This window comes from Mya arenaria, chromosome 5 (genome assembly GCF_026914265.1).
Source record: "Mya arenaria isolate MELC-2E11 chromosome 5, ASM2691426v1".
Taxonomy (NCBI): domain Eukaryota; kingdom Metazoa; phylum Mollusca; class Bivalvia; order Myida; family Myidae; genus Mya; species Mya arenaria.
The window spans coordinates 29,736,047-29,752,910 of NC_069126.1; the positions used below are offsets into that span (position 1 = coordinate 29,736,047).

The 16,864-nt window shown below is 33.2% G+C and overlaps 1 protein-coding gene across 2 annotated transcripts in view; it reads right to left on the reverse strand.

Moving 5' to 3' along the window:
* Nucleotides 1–339: 339 nt before the first annotated feature.
* The window catches only part of LOC128234314 (uncharacterized), a 31,678-nt gene continuing 15,153 nt past the window's right edge, over nucleotides 340–16,864 (reverse strand). The window contains exons 7-14 of one of the 2 annotated variants that reach the window (XM_052948484.1): nucleotides 15,454–15,599; nucleotides 13,768–13,893; nucleotides 11,003–11,128; nucleotides 8,105–8,119; nucleotides 4,126–4,266; nucleotides 3,707–3,728; nucleotides 3,242–3,315; nucleotides 340–1,335 (exon numbers count right to left, since the gene is read on the reverse strand). In XM_052948484.1, coding sequence (XP_052804444.1) covers nucleotides 1,304–1,335; nucleotides 3,242–3,315; nucleotides 3,707–3,728; nucleotides 4,126–4,266; nucleotides 8,105–8,119; nucleotides 11,003–11,128; nucleotides 13,768–13,893; nucleotides 15,454–15,599 — 682 coding nt within the window. In that variant the 3' untranslated portion in view covers nucleotides 340–1,303. The remainder of the gene's footprint in view (nucleotides 1,336–3,241; nucleotides 3,316–3,706; nucleotides 3,729–4,125; nucleotides 4,267–8,104; nucleotides 8,120–11,002; nucleotides 11,129–13,767; nucleotides 13,894–15,453; nucleotides 15,600–16,864) is intronic. The other variant, XM_052948485.1, reaches the window with a different exon arrangement.

Below are 16,864 nucleotides of genomic sequence, written 5' to 3' on the forward strand. Positions count from 1 at the left end.
CTTCCCAGTGTGCCACTGATACACTGATGACTATTGGTTTCTTTGACTTTGAACGTTTGGAGCATGCGCCCTATCGTCGGTATTGCGCTCCCATGGACTTTGCTTATTTTCCACGTCTGAAGGGAAATTTACGTGGACAAGGATTCATTGAAATGCAGAAAGTGGCGCTGGTCGTACTGTGTAAATACAGTGTTAAATGCTTAAGCAATGGTACCGTCACATTTTTAAGACACAACAAGTGCATGATCTACATGGGAGAAAAAAATTGACGTTACGTTATATTCCGACGTTTTAATTCGTCAAAGTACTCCGTGGCTGTCATAGGGTATTATGTAAACCCACTGTAAAACAGTTTATTTTCTATGTATTTCGTTACAAGTTTGTGTATTCAGTGCGGAATAAAAGTATCCTTTATTATGTTAGGGAAAACATGTACCAGTATTTAGAGAAGCATGTACCAGTTAATGAAGCATTATTGTCAGACAATAATATATTGAACAAAAAGACCATTACAATTAAAATGCTGTTGTAAAGTAATGATACAAGCTCATTGAACGTATTATCATGTCATAAACGTGAGTATTTTGCGCCGAGTAATTGTTATTACAGAGAGATATTAATGACAGACGTAAATTTTATAATTTTGCGCAATATTCACAAAGATGTATTGCTCAAATCGTATACATACCGTTTCTTTTTCGAGCTTTAACAGCATGGTAATATATTAACGGTTTATGTAGGAATATTCCAAAGTGAGTTACAGATTCTGCTAGATGAAAAATAGCTGTGTTTATAAGCACATAATCATCTTTACTTTTGCTTTCTTAACATTATTGGCATAAATCGTCACAGCGTTAATCTTGGCATGATAATAACTACAGCGTTAGTTCATCTTATCTTTGTCACTCAGAAGACAACGATGAACAGGATATAGAGTCAGGTCGAATGATTTCTCCGTAAACAAATAGGTCCATTCATAATTATTTTTTCTGGGAATTAGTTGAAAGAAAACTTAAGAGACATGCAAGTTAGATCTTAATAATTAAGTGTCCAGTTGTATGTTATTATTTGCTTTTATATAAAATAGATTTACAGTTTTAGGATGGATAGTTATTTCGTACACAATTCGCAGCATTATCTCATTTTCTTTTCAATATATGTATCAATAGTTTATAATCAACAAAGAGCATTGCGGAGTTACTCAGTATCGACAACAATAATTGATCATCATAGCTCATGGGATCGTGAGCACACCATACATGGAATTCAGTTGTCTCATTTAAAACACTGTCTGCACTTGGTTCTACACAATCGTGTTGTGGTATACGGGAACCTCTGCATATGAAAGAAAAAAAGAAGATATTTTAAGTCATCTTATAAAAATAAATTAAAGCACTGCCTCCACGGATTAAGATATACATTCACTCACAGTTTGTTCAATCACTAATGCGAATATTTATATGTAATCGTATCAATTTATTTATTTATTTTCAAATTTATCAATTTCTTAATGAAACATTATTTATATAATAAAAAGAAAATATTGCCTCTACATGGCAATGGAACGGTTCAGATCTACTTGTTACAGACTAGATGAAGTTGAGGCAAGCGATGGCAAGTAAAGCATCAATTTAGGGAAAGAGAAACTACTAACGAACCCTCGTGAGGGAAGCGATGTGCACTTTCATGCCATTTTATTGGGAAACGAAGTCAACTTATGCGCCATAATATGGACATCAAAGGCAATTTAGCACCACTGTATAGAAAGTGACGATAACTAATGCACTTCAATAAGGATAGCGAAATTAAGGGAAGCCAATGCAAATATTTGCAACTGTTAGGGAATCATCGGCCACGTACGGGCAATTGTAAGAAAAGAGACTGTCAATAATGCACCACTGTTAGGGGAGCGGGTGCAACTTACCCACCACTGATAAGGAATTGAAAAAACACTAACGCGCCATTGTAAGGAATGCAAAGGACCGTAACACAATAAAACAATGGCTTTTGTGTGACCTAGTTGCTCAAACCCACCAATGTAAATCATCTATAAAGGGTATGGTAAGGCAAGATGCACGCCATAGCAAGTTTGTGCATCATCGAAGGAACGTAACTATTTGACATTAAAGTATCTTAAAACATGGAGCTCATTTTAATTGACATATTTTATAACATGCTTGCGTGTCGTTTATGGAGTATTGTCAGTATCTTACCCTTCAAATCGTGCATATAATTCCATTTAGTCATCAGTTAGTTATTAAGCGGTTCAGGCACACATCCTGGTAAGCTTAAAAGCATTCACACCAAGTCAGTTCTTTATTTATTGTTTTACTAAACTTATTTCGCAGCAGAACTGCTTTCTCCAGTTGCCTTAAAGATTGAGTAAAGGCAAACATAATTAAATACTTAAGCAAAAAGCATTTGTATTAGTTGTCAAACATTAGTTCCTGCTTAATTCCGATAACATTGCATTTTATTGTCACATGCATTATAGGTCGTAATACTGTTTTACATAACACACTTTGACATGAATTGGACATTTAGTTCAACAATTAGTTATCACCTATTTTAGTTTTTGCAAAAATACAAGAAAAGTACATAGATTTTCCTAAAAGGTATACCCAGAGAGGCAGGAGACGTCCATATACCTTTATAAAGTCATTCTCAATGAAATACAAAGTTTTAAATGACCGCAAACGGAAGTATAAAATGTTAGTCAAAGCGTTTAAAATGATTACAAAATATGCTTGTGATATTTTGCTTGTTCCGGTGCTTTGATACTTTTTTCGGCAGTGTCTATAAATGTTTGCGGAATAAATATCAATTGGACTTAGTGGTGGTTGAACATAAAGCAGATAAAGAAAGCGAAAAATAAGACGTTTAGTTGTAATTTCCATACGCCTAAAAGAGCAATTATTTGTTACTGTGTTAATCGAGTTTTTAGCCCCACGAAGATAACTCAGGGAGCAATGTTTTCTAACCAATTGTGAAATAACTGTATAACTTACACTGATGTTTATCAAAGGTTTTACCTTACTAAAAATTCATTTTTAATTATTTTATGTTTTTCATGTTTTCAGCCTTGATTGGCTAGTCAGACACGTTTTTTGGATAAATAACAATTAAATGCCATTTTAATCCCCTTTAGCCATTTTATTACAATGAGCAATTGTTTGTTTTAATTGTATGGAAAAAACAACAACAATACATATATTTTCATACAATGAAATGTGATACTTACTCAACTCGTCGTAAAAAGGTGTGTTAGTTTCGCTCCTTACGGCAGCGTTATAACCAGGATTCTCATCAAAAGGTCTGAATTGTTTCAACGTTGACAAATATACAGATATATTACACGGCAGCTGGCCGTGGGAAAATAAGTTACTTATAAAAACTAAACATATCCACAGCATGTAATTTCGTTGCTTCGGATATATGAGAATAATAATAATAAAACCCGTCAAATTAAGGGTGTGGTGAACATATGATTGACGTTGATTACGTTCCAAGATTTTCCGGCTACTAGGTCAATGTAGAAATAATAAAATGAAAACAAAATAAAACTTTGCTATCGTAGACATTAATATAACAACACTTAAATTGTTCATAGGAATGCAAAATTTAAAACTTCAAAAGTAGAGATGTCACTATATAACAACGTTATATAATACATTACTATATGCCTTTCCAATCTCTTTAAACTTACACGGTAGGCCTTGAACGTGAACCTGTAAATAAGATTTATAAAGAGTATTCATGGATTGAAAAACGGGACAGTTTATGTATACTTAAACAACAGCATTTTGTGAAGGGAAACCCCCTTAATAAAATAGGACAGATTGGAAGCAATCAAGGATTGTACCAATTTCAATTTCGAACGAATGACTCTGCAACATATTGTAAAATTGGTATCATTGCTCATTTGGGGACTGTGAAATAAATAGTTTGTTCATTATAAGCAATCGTAAGTTCAATCGCCTTGGGGTGTATTGCTAATTACATCAATATTTTGAAAACTAATAATTTCCACAAACTTGTTCGAGCTACCTACCAGGACATGACATGGTGCATGTTTTAGATCAGTAAATAGACTTTATACAAAGCGAAGATAACAAAACATCATACCTTCTTTACGGGTGACCTTGAACGCACACGAATATTGATTTCGAAGAACACAGAAGACGACGACACAGACTACCATCGTTATAACACCAGCTGTTACACCACCAGCAATTGCAGCGATTTGTGGTTTAGCATAGGCGATTTCTGTAAGATGTTTACAACAGTATCTCTAATTCGGTACGTTAAAAATGGTATATATATTTTGATTGTCATATCAATTCTTTTAAGGCGTTAAAAAGACGTTCAAAATACCAAAAATATACCTATTAATGTGCTGAATGTTAGTGTTTCTTTCGCAGATTAACCTGCTAGATTCAGAGCATAGCATTTGACAAAAAATAAAACATCCCTGGTTTTAAACTATAAAGGGTAACGTTCATCTCAGTTTCTCCGTTATCTTAAACACGAACAACCAGCCAATCCGCCAAAGTATCTAATACTCCATATGATATGCGGAACGTTTGTGGAGACCCATTGTTAGGCCCTGGAATTCATGATAAAACAGCGCTTGAACTTGTGACTGTTTAATTTTGAAAGGCTTCAACCTGCCACTTAAATATTTGCCTAAGAACACCGCGGTGACAAACGAACATTTTTAATTTTTTTAAACTAACTGCCCGAGGCAGCCGTTGTTGAGGTTCAACAATCGGTGCGAAATAGCATTTTAGATCGTGCCCTAATTACTTAATTAATGCATACGTTATTTGCAAACAGCAACGACTGTGATTTGCTGTAACAATCAACCCGTATGCTGTATCTTAATGTAGATCTTCGGTTGATCTGTGGAGTTTATCACTTTGAATTGCTTGCGTAAAATCCATATCGCACGAGACCAAAGGCAAGCAACGAGAAGTGATACATTCCCGAATATCACCCGACAAACATCGTATATCATTTATTTCATACCTGTAAAACATTTTTAAAATAAAAAAAGTTTTCTTTACAATGTCAATAAATTTCGACAAAAAACAAACAAACAAATTGTGCGGCCACACATATAAAGCTTCTAAAATAATCAAAGAAATAGGCATTTTAAAGATGACTCTTCCAAGAAGTACCTTTCTGAAACACAGTTATTTATTTTACGATCGAAGTATTTGGCAGTTATTTAAGACACAGTTTGTATTATACAGCTTCTTTTTTCATTAGGTTATATCGTACATGACTTTATTGCATGCTGACATGGAATACCCAAGGCGATGTGATTACATTATAAGAATACCTATCCTGTTCTAGAGAAATAATACGAATTTATTGCATTGAAACAATATAATATTTGATGCTCTGTGTTAGGGCTTCACTATCACCGATTGACCGTTTTGACAACTTTTTTATCTTGTAATGAACGAATTTTCGAGTAATGTCTTGAAACTAGAAATATCGGACTGCTGACAAAAAATCAGATCGTAATTGTCATATTTATGTTTTATTGCTTAAACTGTTACTACCACTTGTGTGTTTATTTGCATAAAAACAATTTAAAACTTAAATCATAAAAACCAGCGATCTTATGTTTTGTCAGCAGTCTTACATCACTGGTTTCCAGCCATTTACGCAGACATTTTCTGATTGTAAGACAAAATAAAACAAGTTGTCAAAGGGTCAGTCTGTGAGAGTTCAGTTTAAATGATAATGATATGTTCATACATGCCGCATCCCTTGATACAATTCAAACGTTTTTGGTAAAATTATCACTACAAATATAGGTTTATGCCAGACAAAGTTAATAACAATGTGTTAGAACTTACTATAGCAAAACTACAAATAATAAACTGAAAGCTTTCACACTATTGTTTTTATGAGAAATATTACACTCTGAAACTACATGCTTAACATGCATGTTACGTATAATAGTTCTTGTTACATATTGACATAATAAATGCAAAAAATATTTTTTTGTTATATCTTCGACCAAGCAAAGAAAAAAGAAAAGCAGAGCAAGCAGTGGCTAATATGAAACCGAAAAGGGAAAACATGACCGTGCTAGAGATGAGAAAATATATTTGAATAAGTGAACGATGTGCGTATATATAATGTCAAAATAAAAAGTCCGAAATCATACCATCACTCACTTACTAAAATTTTCTTAATAACGAAACATTTCACTGTCAACTTGCTCTACAAAATATACTCAGCGATCCAAAGTTCTATGCGAGATCCAAAAATGCTCAATTCTCTTATCAAGTGAGGCCATATTCTAAAAATTGTTAGACCTCATTGCTTAACCATGTTATTATGTTCTAATGCAGGATGCCAAGGCAAACCATTTTGTACACAATGATTTGAACAAGAATGCCAGTATAATGAATTAATGCTTCCCTTATGCAATTAAGACATACAGTCGAACCCCGTTCGCTCGAACTCCAAGGTACCGGCGAAAATACCTCGAGCCTTGGGAAATTCGTACCAACAGTATAAAGTTATCGGTCCTTTACATCTAGTTCGAGCCAACGAGGAGGTCGAGCAAAGCGAGTTCGAGCCAACTGGTTTTGACTGTATATACATTACATTATCATTAATTATTATTATTATTATTATTATTATTATTATTATTATTATTATTATTATTATTATTATTATTATCATTAATATTTATAGCAGTTATTTCTGAATATGTCTTACATTAGGTTTGTTTAATCAGCATTCAACCGTTTTTTTATTTCAATCAGTTACATCGGTAAATTTTAAAAGTGGCTTGGTCGGTAGACAAAATATAATCTTAAACACTATGTTGGTCAAAGGCTGCGACACTCAAGGCCAATTTATTTTAATTGACGCATATAAATAATCTTTAACCATTACGTTTTTTGTGAAGTCAACTAATATCTCATTAATAATTATGTTTTAAAATGATTCTTGATGCAAATGAATAACCAGCACCGTTGTTCATTAGACAAAAAAGGAAAGTGAGACCTGAACTATACGGGTTTTTTTGGTACCAACAGTCGATGCAAAGTCAATTGGAGAACACCAAAGAAAGGCAACGTTTGTATTTTTTGTTGGACGACTGATAACAATTGTTTACTATGATTGTCCACATCCGTTTGAAGGGAATGAACTCCTGCTTTCGTACCATATGACCTGTAAAGAATTAATGACATTTAACCTAAATGTATTTATTTTTTCATCCGAGTTATCAAATAAGTTACTTCAACCAATGATCTAGCATAAACAAAACTATGAATTCGTTGGTAGGATTAACCCCTTTGATACATTTAAAGAAAAAAAAAACATTTATGTTAAATGCCACTATAATTTACAGGTCATATGACACCAAGCAGGAGTTCTATCCCTTCTGACTGTGTGATTATTCACAAACAACTGTTTGGTTGTATCCCTATTACATCGTACCGTATTCACTGCAAGCGGGGAACCAAACAGCAGAATGGTAGCCGCAAAAAGTCCAAGAAAGCGGTAACCAAACTATGGATGTGTTTTTGCACAATATGAAAGAACATTTAACGTATTATTTTAACTACTAAATAAAAATATACCTTCAATTGTTTAATAAAACAAAAATGTGTAAATTATTTTTGACATTTTTTAAATAATCTAGTTGTTTCCGATGAGTGAATGTACAGACGAACCCTGTTGGGTCGAACACGCTTGGCTCGATTTCCTTCTACTGAAGGTAAAAATTCCCGCTTGTCTCGACTATCCCGTGACTCGAAGTATTTTCGCGGGTCCCTGTGAGTTTGAGCAAACGGGGGTGCGTATGTACGTGTATTACTGTATCCCTCTTAAGAAGATTCTGGGGCGGTTTCATGATCGACATCTAAAGGAGCGTACTTGTGGGAGAGGGCATTACTTAGAAAGTATACATTCGAAGCCTTTTGTTAACCGTTACTTTCGTAAGCAAACACATATATCTGTAATTATTATCAAATAGAAACTTTCATCCATCTAAGTAAGGTTTTGTTAAATCAAATCAATTACGAACAAGCATTGTTAAACTTCAGGTATAGTGGCACTAAAATCTTACCTGTTGTCGTAATATCTGTTATCGTAATATAACAAAGTACAACCTTTTTAAATTTGTGAGCACTTAGATTTTTTTTTGCGTTACAAAACAACTAATTCGGCAGCCGGGCTGCGCCCGTGTTATGTCGAATGAATCGTTTAGTAAAGTTAAAATGACCAATTACTTGCAATATGAATAGATACTGTCTTAGTGTGACCGCAAATGTCTCTACACTAGCCATTCCGCATGCGCCAGCTTCTAACTAACCTCTTATGATAAAACCAGTTTGTTGTTGATGTCAGAGGCTTTCTAAATGATTAAATGTGTATCTTATCGGTGATTCAATCGGCGCGAGGGCATTCGCGTTAACATTTATATATAGTATGTATAATTAACATAATAACATTAAAATGAAATTCATGAAATATAATTGAACGTTCCATTATCATCTAGAGAAACCCCAAACAAATGAATTGAAAATGTACAGACAAAAACAATAATAAAAATATTAGCAAATGGACATCAATATCTTGCTGATTTGTTGGGTCAAGCGGTCTACATCAGATAAAAGTAAATTTTATACATCAAATTAATCGTTAGGGCCTGCAGAATATGGAACAATATTTTGTTTTGACCAAAAGTGCTTGATTCTCCGAAAATGTCCCAGTAGCTTTTGATGTGCTACTGAATGCAATTTATATCATAAAAAACAATTTTGGAGGTTGATATACATCCACGTATGCAAAGTTGTGTAAACCATATGCTGATTTGAACATTTCAACATCCTTTCTACAAAATTATGTGAAAAATATGCTATAAATGCATTAGAATAGCCATATCGTCACAAACCAAATGCTAGCAAATATGTAAGAAAAAATAGTCAGACATAGACAGGCAAGACCAAAGAATTGATTGCTTAGGGTTTGATTGTTGAGAGCAACCTGTCTTACACAAGAATTTGTTTAAAAGTAGATGGAGTAAATCAGTATCACAACGAAGAAAAAGACTGTTACCGCCTTAAATCCCATGTTTTTAAAATTTAATAATTAGTGACTTTGATGCTAACAATTTAAAAAAATCAAATTATGAATATACCTCAAGCTCTTCACAAGTACTTCTTGGTGTTTAAAATATTCAGTCCACATAAAGGTCAAGGTCAAGGTCAAGATATTTTTAAGATAATACATTATAAATTATTTTCCAGCAAATTCCTACCAAGAATAAAACTATATGACCAATTTTTTTTTGCATGAATTCACGTGAATATGTGAAAACTACATCTGACAAGTACTTGTTGTTAAGACAATTCGTCAGAATACAAAACGTTCTCGTTGTTTAGTCATTACGTCGATATATAACAAATACTCGTTGTTCAGACATAACGTCAGAATACAACAAATACTCGTTGTCCAGACATTACGACAGGATACATCAATTACTCGTTGTTCAGACATAACGTCAGAATATAACAAATACTCGTTGTTCAGACATTACGTCAGAATACAACTGATACTCGTTATCCAGACAATACGTCAGAATACAAAAAATCTCGCAGTTCAAACATTATAAAGTAATAGAACACGTACATTTTGTTCAGACATTAAGTGAGTAATTAACAAATACAAGTTCCTTTCCTACAGTTTGCCGTATAGATAGTCCCAATATTTTTAACAACAGAATGTTAGCAACTAATTTTATTCCTGGTGATTTTAAACTAACTCACAAACCTTGAGGCTTTCGTCCTATGTATAAGACGTAAATTAAGGTTATTTGATAACAAATTAGAAAATAAAAACACAATACAATACAAGGTGAATTGTGAACATTACTAACATATCAAACTTAATTGACATCATCAACACGTCTGTCGATGATGAATTTGCTAGTATATATTACTATGTTCTCAGATATGTCAACACGGATCAAAACCGATGTAAACAAATAAATACGTGACGTTAATTTATAAATAACTTTTATGACTGAAAAGTTATAGAAACTTAGCCCTTAAAACTATGTTTTATTCTGCTTCTACACGTGTGGAATATTTTAGATTTGCTTGTATTTTATCGATGCAATCCTTGGCCAAAAATTCACGGCCCACACAGCATGGGAACATCGTTCTACAAAATGCTATCAAAGTGAAATTTTGGCAAAAAGTTGCATGGTAGGAATACATAGAAATCTAAAATATTTCACACGTGTAGAAGCATAAAAAGTCTCTTATAGGCTAAGAAATATTTTCACATCTATTTTGTTAAACAAATTCTTTAGAAATTAACCGCGTTGTTTTGTTTGTTTACATCGGATTTTACCCGTTGTGACCAATGTGAGGCCCATTGAAGTCATGTGATTAATCACCCTATATACTAGTGACATCAAAATCTATACCTAGATCTTGAGCAACAGAATAAACATAAGGACAAACAGTGTCAACAGAATACTACAATCAAAACAAAATGGTTTTTTATTGCTATATTTACATTTGTGTATGGTATTATTCGATATAATGTTTTTAAAACAATTGTCATAATATATTATGGATTATTATTTTCACATTACTGCCGTATTTTAAAGCATAAGAAATAAACAATGTAAGGTTATGATTTCTTAAAAACAATACTAGCATATGTATGTATAGTTATGTGCGTAGTGTATAAAAATACAAAATAAAACTTTGAAAATTAAACTCCATATACTGGGAGGAAATTTGGACGAATTAGAAAATTAAATATACGACTGCTAGAAAAGCACCATAGATAACTCGTATTTACAAAGAAATAAAAACAAAATATAATAACTTAATAATTCTTTATGTCTTTTCATTGCAATATTCAATTTTTTAAATTCAATAGCAAATATATTAGCATACTTATACTTAAACTGGTCACTAAAGTATATATTTACTTATATGTATCTTACCATTTCCTTCTGGAATACACCCTGTGCCGATACCGACAGGGTTGGGACGAAATCCAGGCGTACACGAACATTGTTTTTTCATGTCACACTTCATATTTGGCCAACACGGCGGTTGACAGGGTTGCTCTGAAAGTGCACACACATTGAATTTGAAGCAACTGTAGCTTTGTATCTTAAAGAGACACGCTTATTTAAAATCATACATACACGTGTCTAACAAACACTGATGTTGAGTGATAAACCTGTAACTACTTACTAAATAATGCATGGAAATATTAATTACTGATTACAAGATTGTAACCTTGTATTTAATAGCTGAAACGCAAACAAATTAAATGACTGGTGAGTGATTAAAGATTTACAGTGATCAACTATTCTCTCATAAGGTAGAAATACCGTGTTTTCTGCACCTTTCTTTCAAATTAAACTCAGTATCCTTCTCAAGAACCACTGTTTTCGATATTTATTCATCCTTTTTGATAAATTAAAGCAATGGTATTAAATGTGGTACATTTTGTATGTTAATATTTTAAAGTAAGCGTGCATCTTTTATATTAAAGCTGTCCACACTTTGGCCTTTATCTACATAGATGCCTTTTACGAACACGCAGGACACACTTTCAGCAGAACCTAATACTACATATAAGTTTGATGCCCAAAAACGTCTCATTTTTCACTTGCATTGATAATAGTACAATAGAAATTGGGACCAGGGCTGGTATTCAATATTAGTCTTAATTGGGTGTAAGAACGATAAAGCTAATCGGATTATTTGTTATTTATAACTGATAAATAGAATGAATGAAGTCAATGATGTATGACCATAAGATTAACTTAAGTTGAAAATTGAATACCACCCAATGTCAGTAGCCTAAACCGTGTTTAGAGGCATCATATTCATGGCCATACAGACACTTGCACCACAGTAACGTAAAAAATACCCCTCAGGCAGGAATATTCATGCCTAAATCGTTATAACTACATGATACGACTGACGACTTGAAACGGTCAGTAAAACAGGGAACTCAATTGATGTTTAAACTATTTAAACTATATTTTTATCTGTACGCAACCAATGTTAAATGTGGGCGTGGACTTTGTTGGCAGGGGTATTTTAGCGGCCACTTTTGAAGCCATCTTGGATTAACGGACAATCCAATACTTTCGGTAAAAATGAAATTTTGTTCCATATTCTACAGGCCCTAACGAACACTTTGATAGGTAAAAGTTACTGTTATCTGACGTAGACCGGACGAGTGCACAAAACAACCCTCCGTTTTCTCATCAGAATACAACTATTACTAGTTATTCATACATTACGTCGGACTTCAACAAATACTCGTTGTTCAGACATTATAACGTAATACAACACGTACTTGTTGTTCAGACATTAAGTGAGTAGTTTATAAAAACAAGTTCTTTTCCTACAGTTTGCAGTATAGATAATACAAATATTTTAACAACATGATGTGAGCAACTAATTTTATTCCGGGTGATTTTAAACTAACCCACACACCTGGAGGCTATCGTCCTATATATAAGACGTAAATTTATGTTATTTGATAATTTCAAATTCTTTATCTGATAAAGGCCACCGACACAACAACATTAATATGAACAAAAAATAAAATAAAAACACGAAACAATACAAGGTGGATCGTAAACATTATTAACATAAATAAATTGACAGTCATCAACACTTTTGTAGATGATAAATTTGCTAGTATATATTACTGGATTAAGAATCACGTGACTTCAATGGGGTTCTCACATATGTCAACACGGGTCAAAACCGATATAACCAAATAAATACAAGACATTTATTTATAACTAACTTTTTTGTACGGAAAAGTTATAAACAATTTAACCCTCAAAACTATGTTTCATTATGATTCTATACGTTTGGAATATTTAAGATTTGCTTGTATTTTAACGATGTAATCTTTGGCCAAAATTTCACGGCCCACACAGCGTGGCCACATTGTCCTACAAAATTATATCAAAATGAAATTTCTACCAATGCTTGCATCGTTAGAAAACATGCAAATCTAAAATATTTCACACGTGTAAAAGCATAGCAATATATCTTATAGGATAAGTAACATTTTCATTTTTGTCAAAAAAGGTATTTAGAAATTAACCTCATTTCATTGTTTCTTTAAATCGGGTTTTACTCGTTGTGACCCATGTGAGAACCGATTGAAGTCATATGATTCCTCACCCTATAGACTTGTGACATTATAATCTATACCTAGATCTCGAGCAACAGAATAAACATAAGGACCAACAGTGTCAACAAAATGCTACAATAAAAAGAAAATGGTGTTTTTTATTGTTAAATATACATTTGTAAATGGTATTGTTCGATATTATGTTTTTAAACGATTGTCACAAGTTAAAATGGATTATTATTATCATATTACTACCTTATTTTCAAGCATAAGAAATAAACAATTTAAGGTTATGATTTCTTTGAAACAATAATAGCGTACGTATGTAAAGTAATTTGCATAGTGTATAAAAATAAAAAATAAAACTTTGAACATTATACTCCATATACGGAGAGGAAATTTTGACGGATCAGAAAAACAGATATACAACTGATAAAAAGGCACCAAAGATAACCCGTATTTAAAAAGAAATAAAAACAATATGTAATACACAAATCATTCCTTTATGTCTTTTCATTGCGATATTCAATTATATTAATTCAATAGAAAAAAATTCTAGTCACTAAGGTATATATTCACTTATATGTATCTAACCATTTTCTTCTGGAACACATCCTGTGCCGATACCAACAGGGTTGAGGCGATATCCGGGCGTACACGAGCATTGCCCTTTCATGTCACACTTCATATTTGGCCCACACGGCGGTTGACATGGTTGCTCTGAAAGTGCACACACATAGAATTTGAACTAACTGTAGCTTTGTATCTTAAAGAGACACTCTTATTTAAAATCAATACATACACATGTTTAACAAATATTGATGTTGAGTGATAAACCTGTAACGACTTACTAAATAATGCATTGATGGAAAATACTAATCACTGATAACAAGATTGTAGCCGTGCATTTAATGGCTGAAACGGGACACAAATTAAATGACTGGTGGGTGCTTAAAGATTTACCGTGATCAACTTTCCTCTCATAAGGTAGAAAAAAAACGTGTGTTTGCACCTTTCTTTTAGATTGAACACAGTTTTCTTCATAATAACCACTGTTTTCGATATTTATTCATCCTTTTGGGTAAATTAAAGCAATCGTATTAATTGTGGTACATCTTATTTGGGAGTAAGCGTGCATCTTTGATATTAAAGCTGTTCATCCTTTGGCCTAAAACTACCTGCATGCCTTTTACGAACACGCAGGACACACTTACAGCAGAACCTGGTATACTTTATGCTTGGTTGGTGCCCAAGAAAATCTTATTTTTCACTTGCAATGATGATAGTACAATTATATAAACTGGGACCAGGGCTGGTATAAAATATTAGTATTTAAATCGATGTAAGATCGATGTAGCTAATCGGATTATTTGGTATTGATAACAATTATGGCTTGTTGTTCTACTTTTAAAGCCGAGTTCAAAAAATTAAAAAGGATTAAACCCATTTAAACATTACGATTGCATTTACTATTGAAGTATAAACGTAGATCGATAAGTTACAGCTGAACAACTGGCCATAAGTTGATAAACTTAAACATGCTTTATCAAGAAACTAGCCTAGTTTTTGGAAAAAATATGAGTTTTCACAGTTATGCATCTGTAAACACTTATTTTATCATTATTTAACAAAAATATTTGAAAGGCTGACCGTTAAGGATATATTGATATCATCACGTGATAATGCCATTCAACCAATTACGCAACACCACAGCCGTAATAATGTTTGATCGCGTTACTAACGCTTATAAAAATAATAAAATAATGAGAATAAGTATTTCAGATAGTATTATGTTTTATAGCATATGAACAGTGAATTTTTCTTATATTAGGGAATCGATTTAAAGCTGCAATCTCATAGATTCAAAGTTTCGACAATTTCTTTTTTATTTAATCTTGGAATTTTGCAATTTTTTGTGTTAATGTCTTGAAACCAATAATACAAGTTTGCAGACATCAGGTGAGATTGTAGTTTTTCATATTTATATTCGAAAATTGCAGTTTTATGGCTCAAAACGTTACTAAGGCGTTGAGAAAATTGAAATTATCGGCAGTATTCAAAGCAATTTAGATAATTTCTGTTGTGAGTTATCGTCTATGACTGTATCGAAGGCATTGATACCAAAATCAGCTGATTCTGAGACAAAAACTTTGAAAAAAAGATTAAAAAATGTCGTCAATCTGTGAGAATGCAGCTTAAAGATAGGACAAACCTAAGATGTTTTATGAAGAACAGCATAGTACGATGTCTGCGGCAGACCAGAACATAACAAGTACTTACGTATTTGTATATTGATATATACGTATTGGTCCTTGATTTGGATTTTAATGCGTTTGTTGATTAGCCGATACACATATTTCCCTTTTACATCTATTGTTAGGGTCCAAGTAGTTAAAGGGGGTCCTGGCTCCATACCGACATTACAACTGGAAACCAAAATGCTATAGTTTGCGTATGTGCATTCGCCGTATACAGTCGAAACCCGTTAGCTCGAAATCGCTTTGCTCGAATTCTTGGCTCGAAATGGAAGTTAAGAAACGATTTCTTTAAACTTAATGTAAGCATTCCCTGTTTGCTCGAATTTTCCAATGCTCGAGGTATTTTCGCTGGTCCCTGAGTATTCGAGCCAAAGGGGTTCGACTGTATAGGCATTGTATCAGTAAGGTTCAATTAAAAAATCCTGTATTAAATATAAATGATATAAAAAAGCTCTTGATAAATCAAAAACACATTTAAGCAAGCCGTATTTGTCATAACAAAAAAAACGAGATATTATTTTATGTGTTTTTTTATTTAACTCTTCCGAAAAAGATAACACTACCAAACTGTTTCTGTGAATTTCTTTAAACTCTAATTACTACATTGTAACAGACATCCGCAACACTGTATTTATATTGTGGCTTTAACTTTAACTGTGGCCACAACTTATTAAATCGTGGACACAATTCAGTACTTTGAGGTCACAACTAATTAAATCGTGGCCACAAGTCAGTACTTTGAGGTCACAACTTAGTAACTCGTGGTCACAACTCAGTAACTTGAGGCCACAACTTATTAAATCGTATTCACAACTCAGTAACTTGAGACCACAACTTATTAAATCGTGGCCACAACTCAGTACTTTGAGGTCACAACTAATTAAATCGTGGCCACAACTCAGTAACTTGAGGCCACAACTTATTAAATCGTGGCCACAACTCAAAACTTTGAGGTCACAACTAATTAAATCGTGGCCACAACTAAGTACTTTGAGGTCACAACTAATTAAATCGTGGCCACAACTCAGTACTTTGAGGTCACAACTTATTAAATCGTGGCCACAACTCAGTACTTTGAGGTCACAACTAATGAAATCGTGGCCACAACTCAGTACTTTGAGGTCACAACTTATTAAATCGTGGCCACAACTCAGTACTGTGAGGTCACAACTAATTAAATCGTGGCCACAAGTCAGTACTTTGAGGTCACCACTTATTAAATCGTGGCCACAACTTATTGAATCGTATTCACAACTCAGTAACTTGAGACCACAACTTATTGAATCGTATTCACAACTCAGTAACTTGAGACCACAACTTATTGAATCGTATTCACAACTCAGTAACTTGAGGTCACAACTTATTGAATCGTATTCACAACTCAGTAACTTGAGGTCACAACTTATTGAATCGTATTCACAACTCAGTAACTT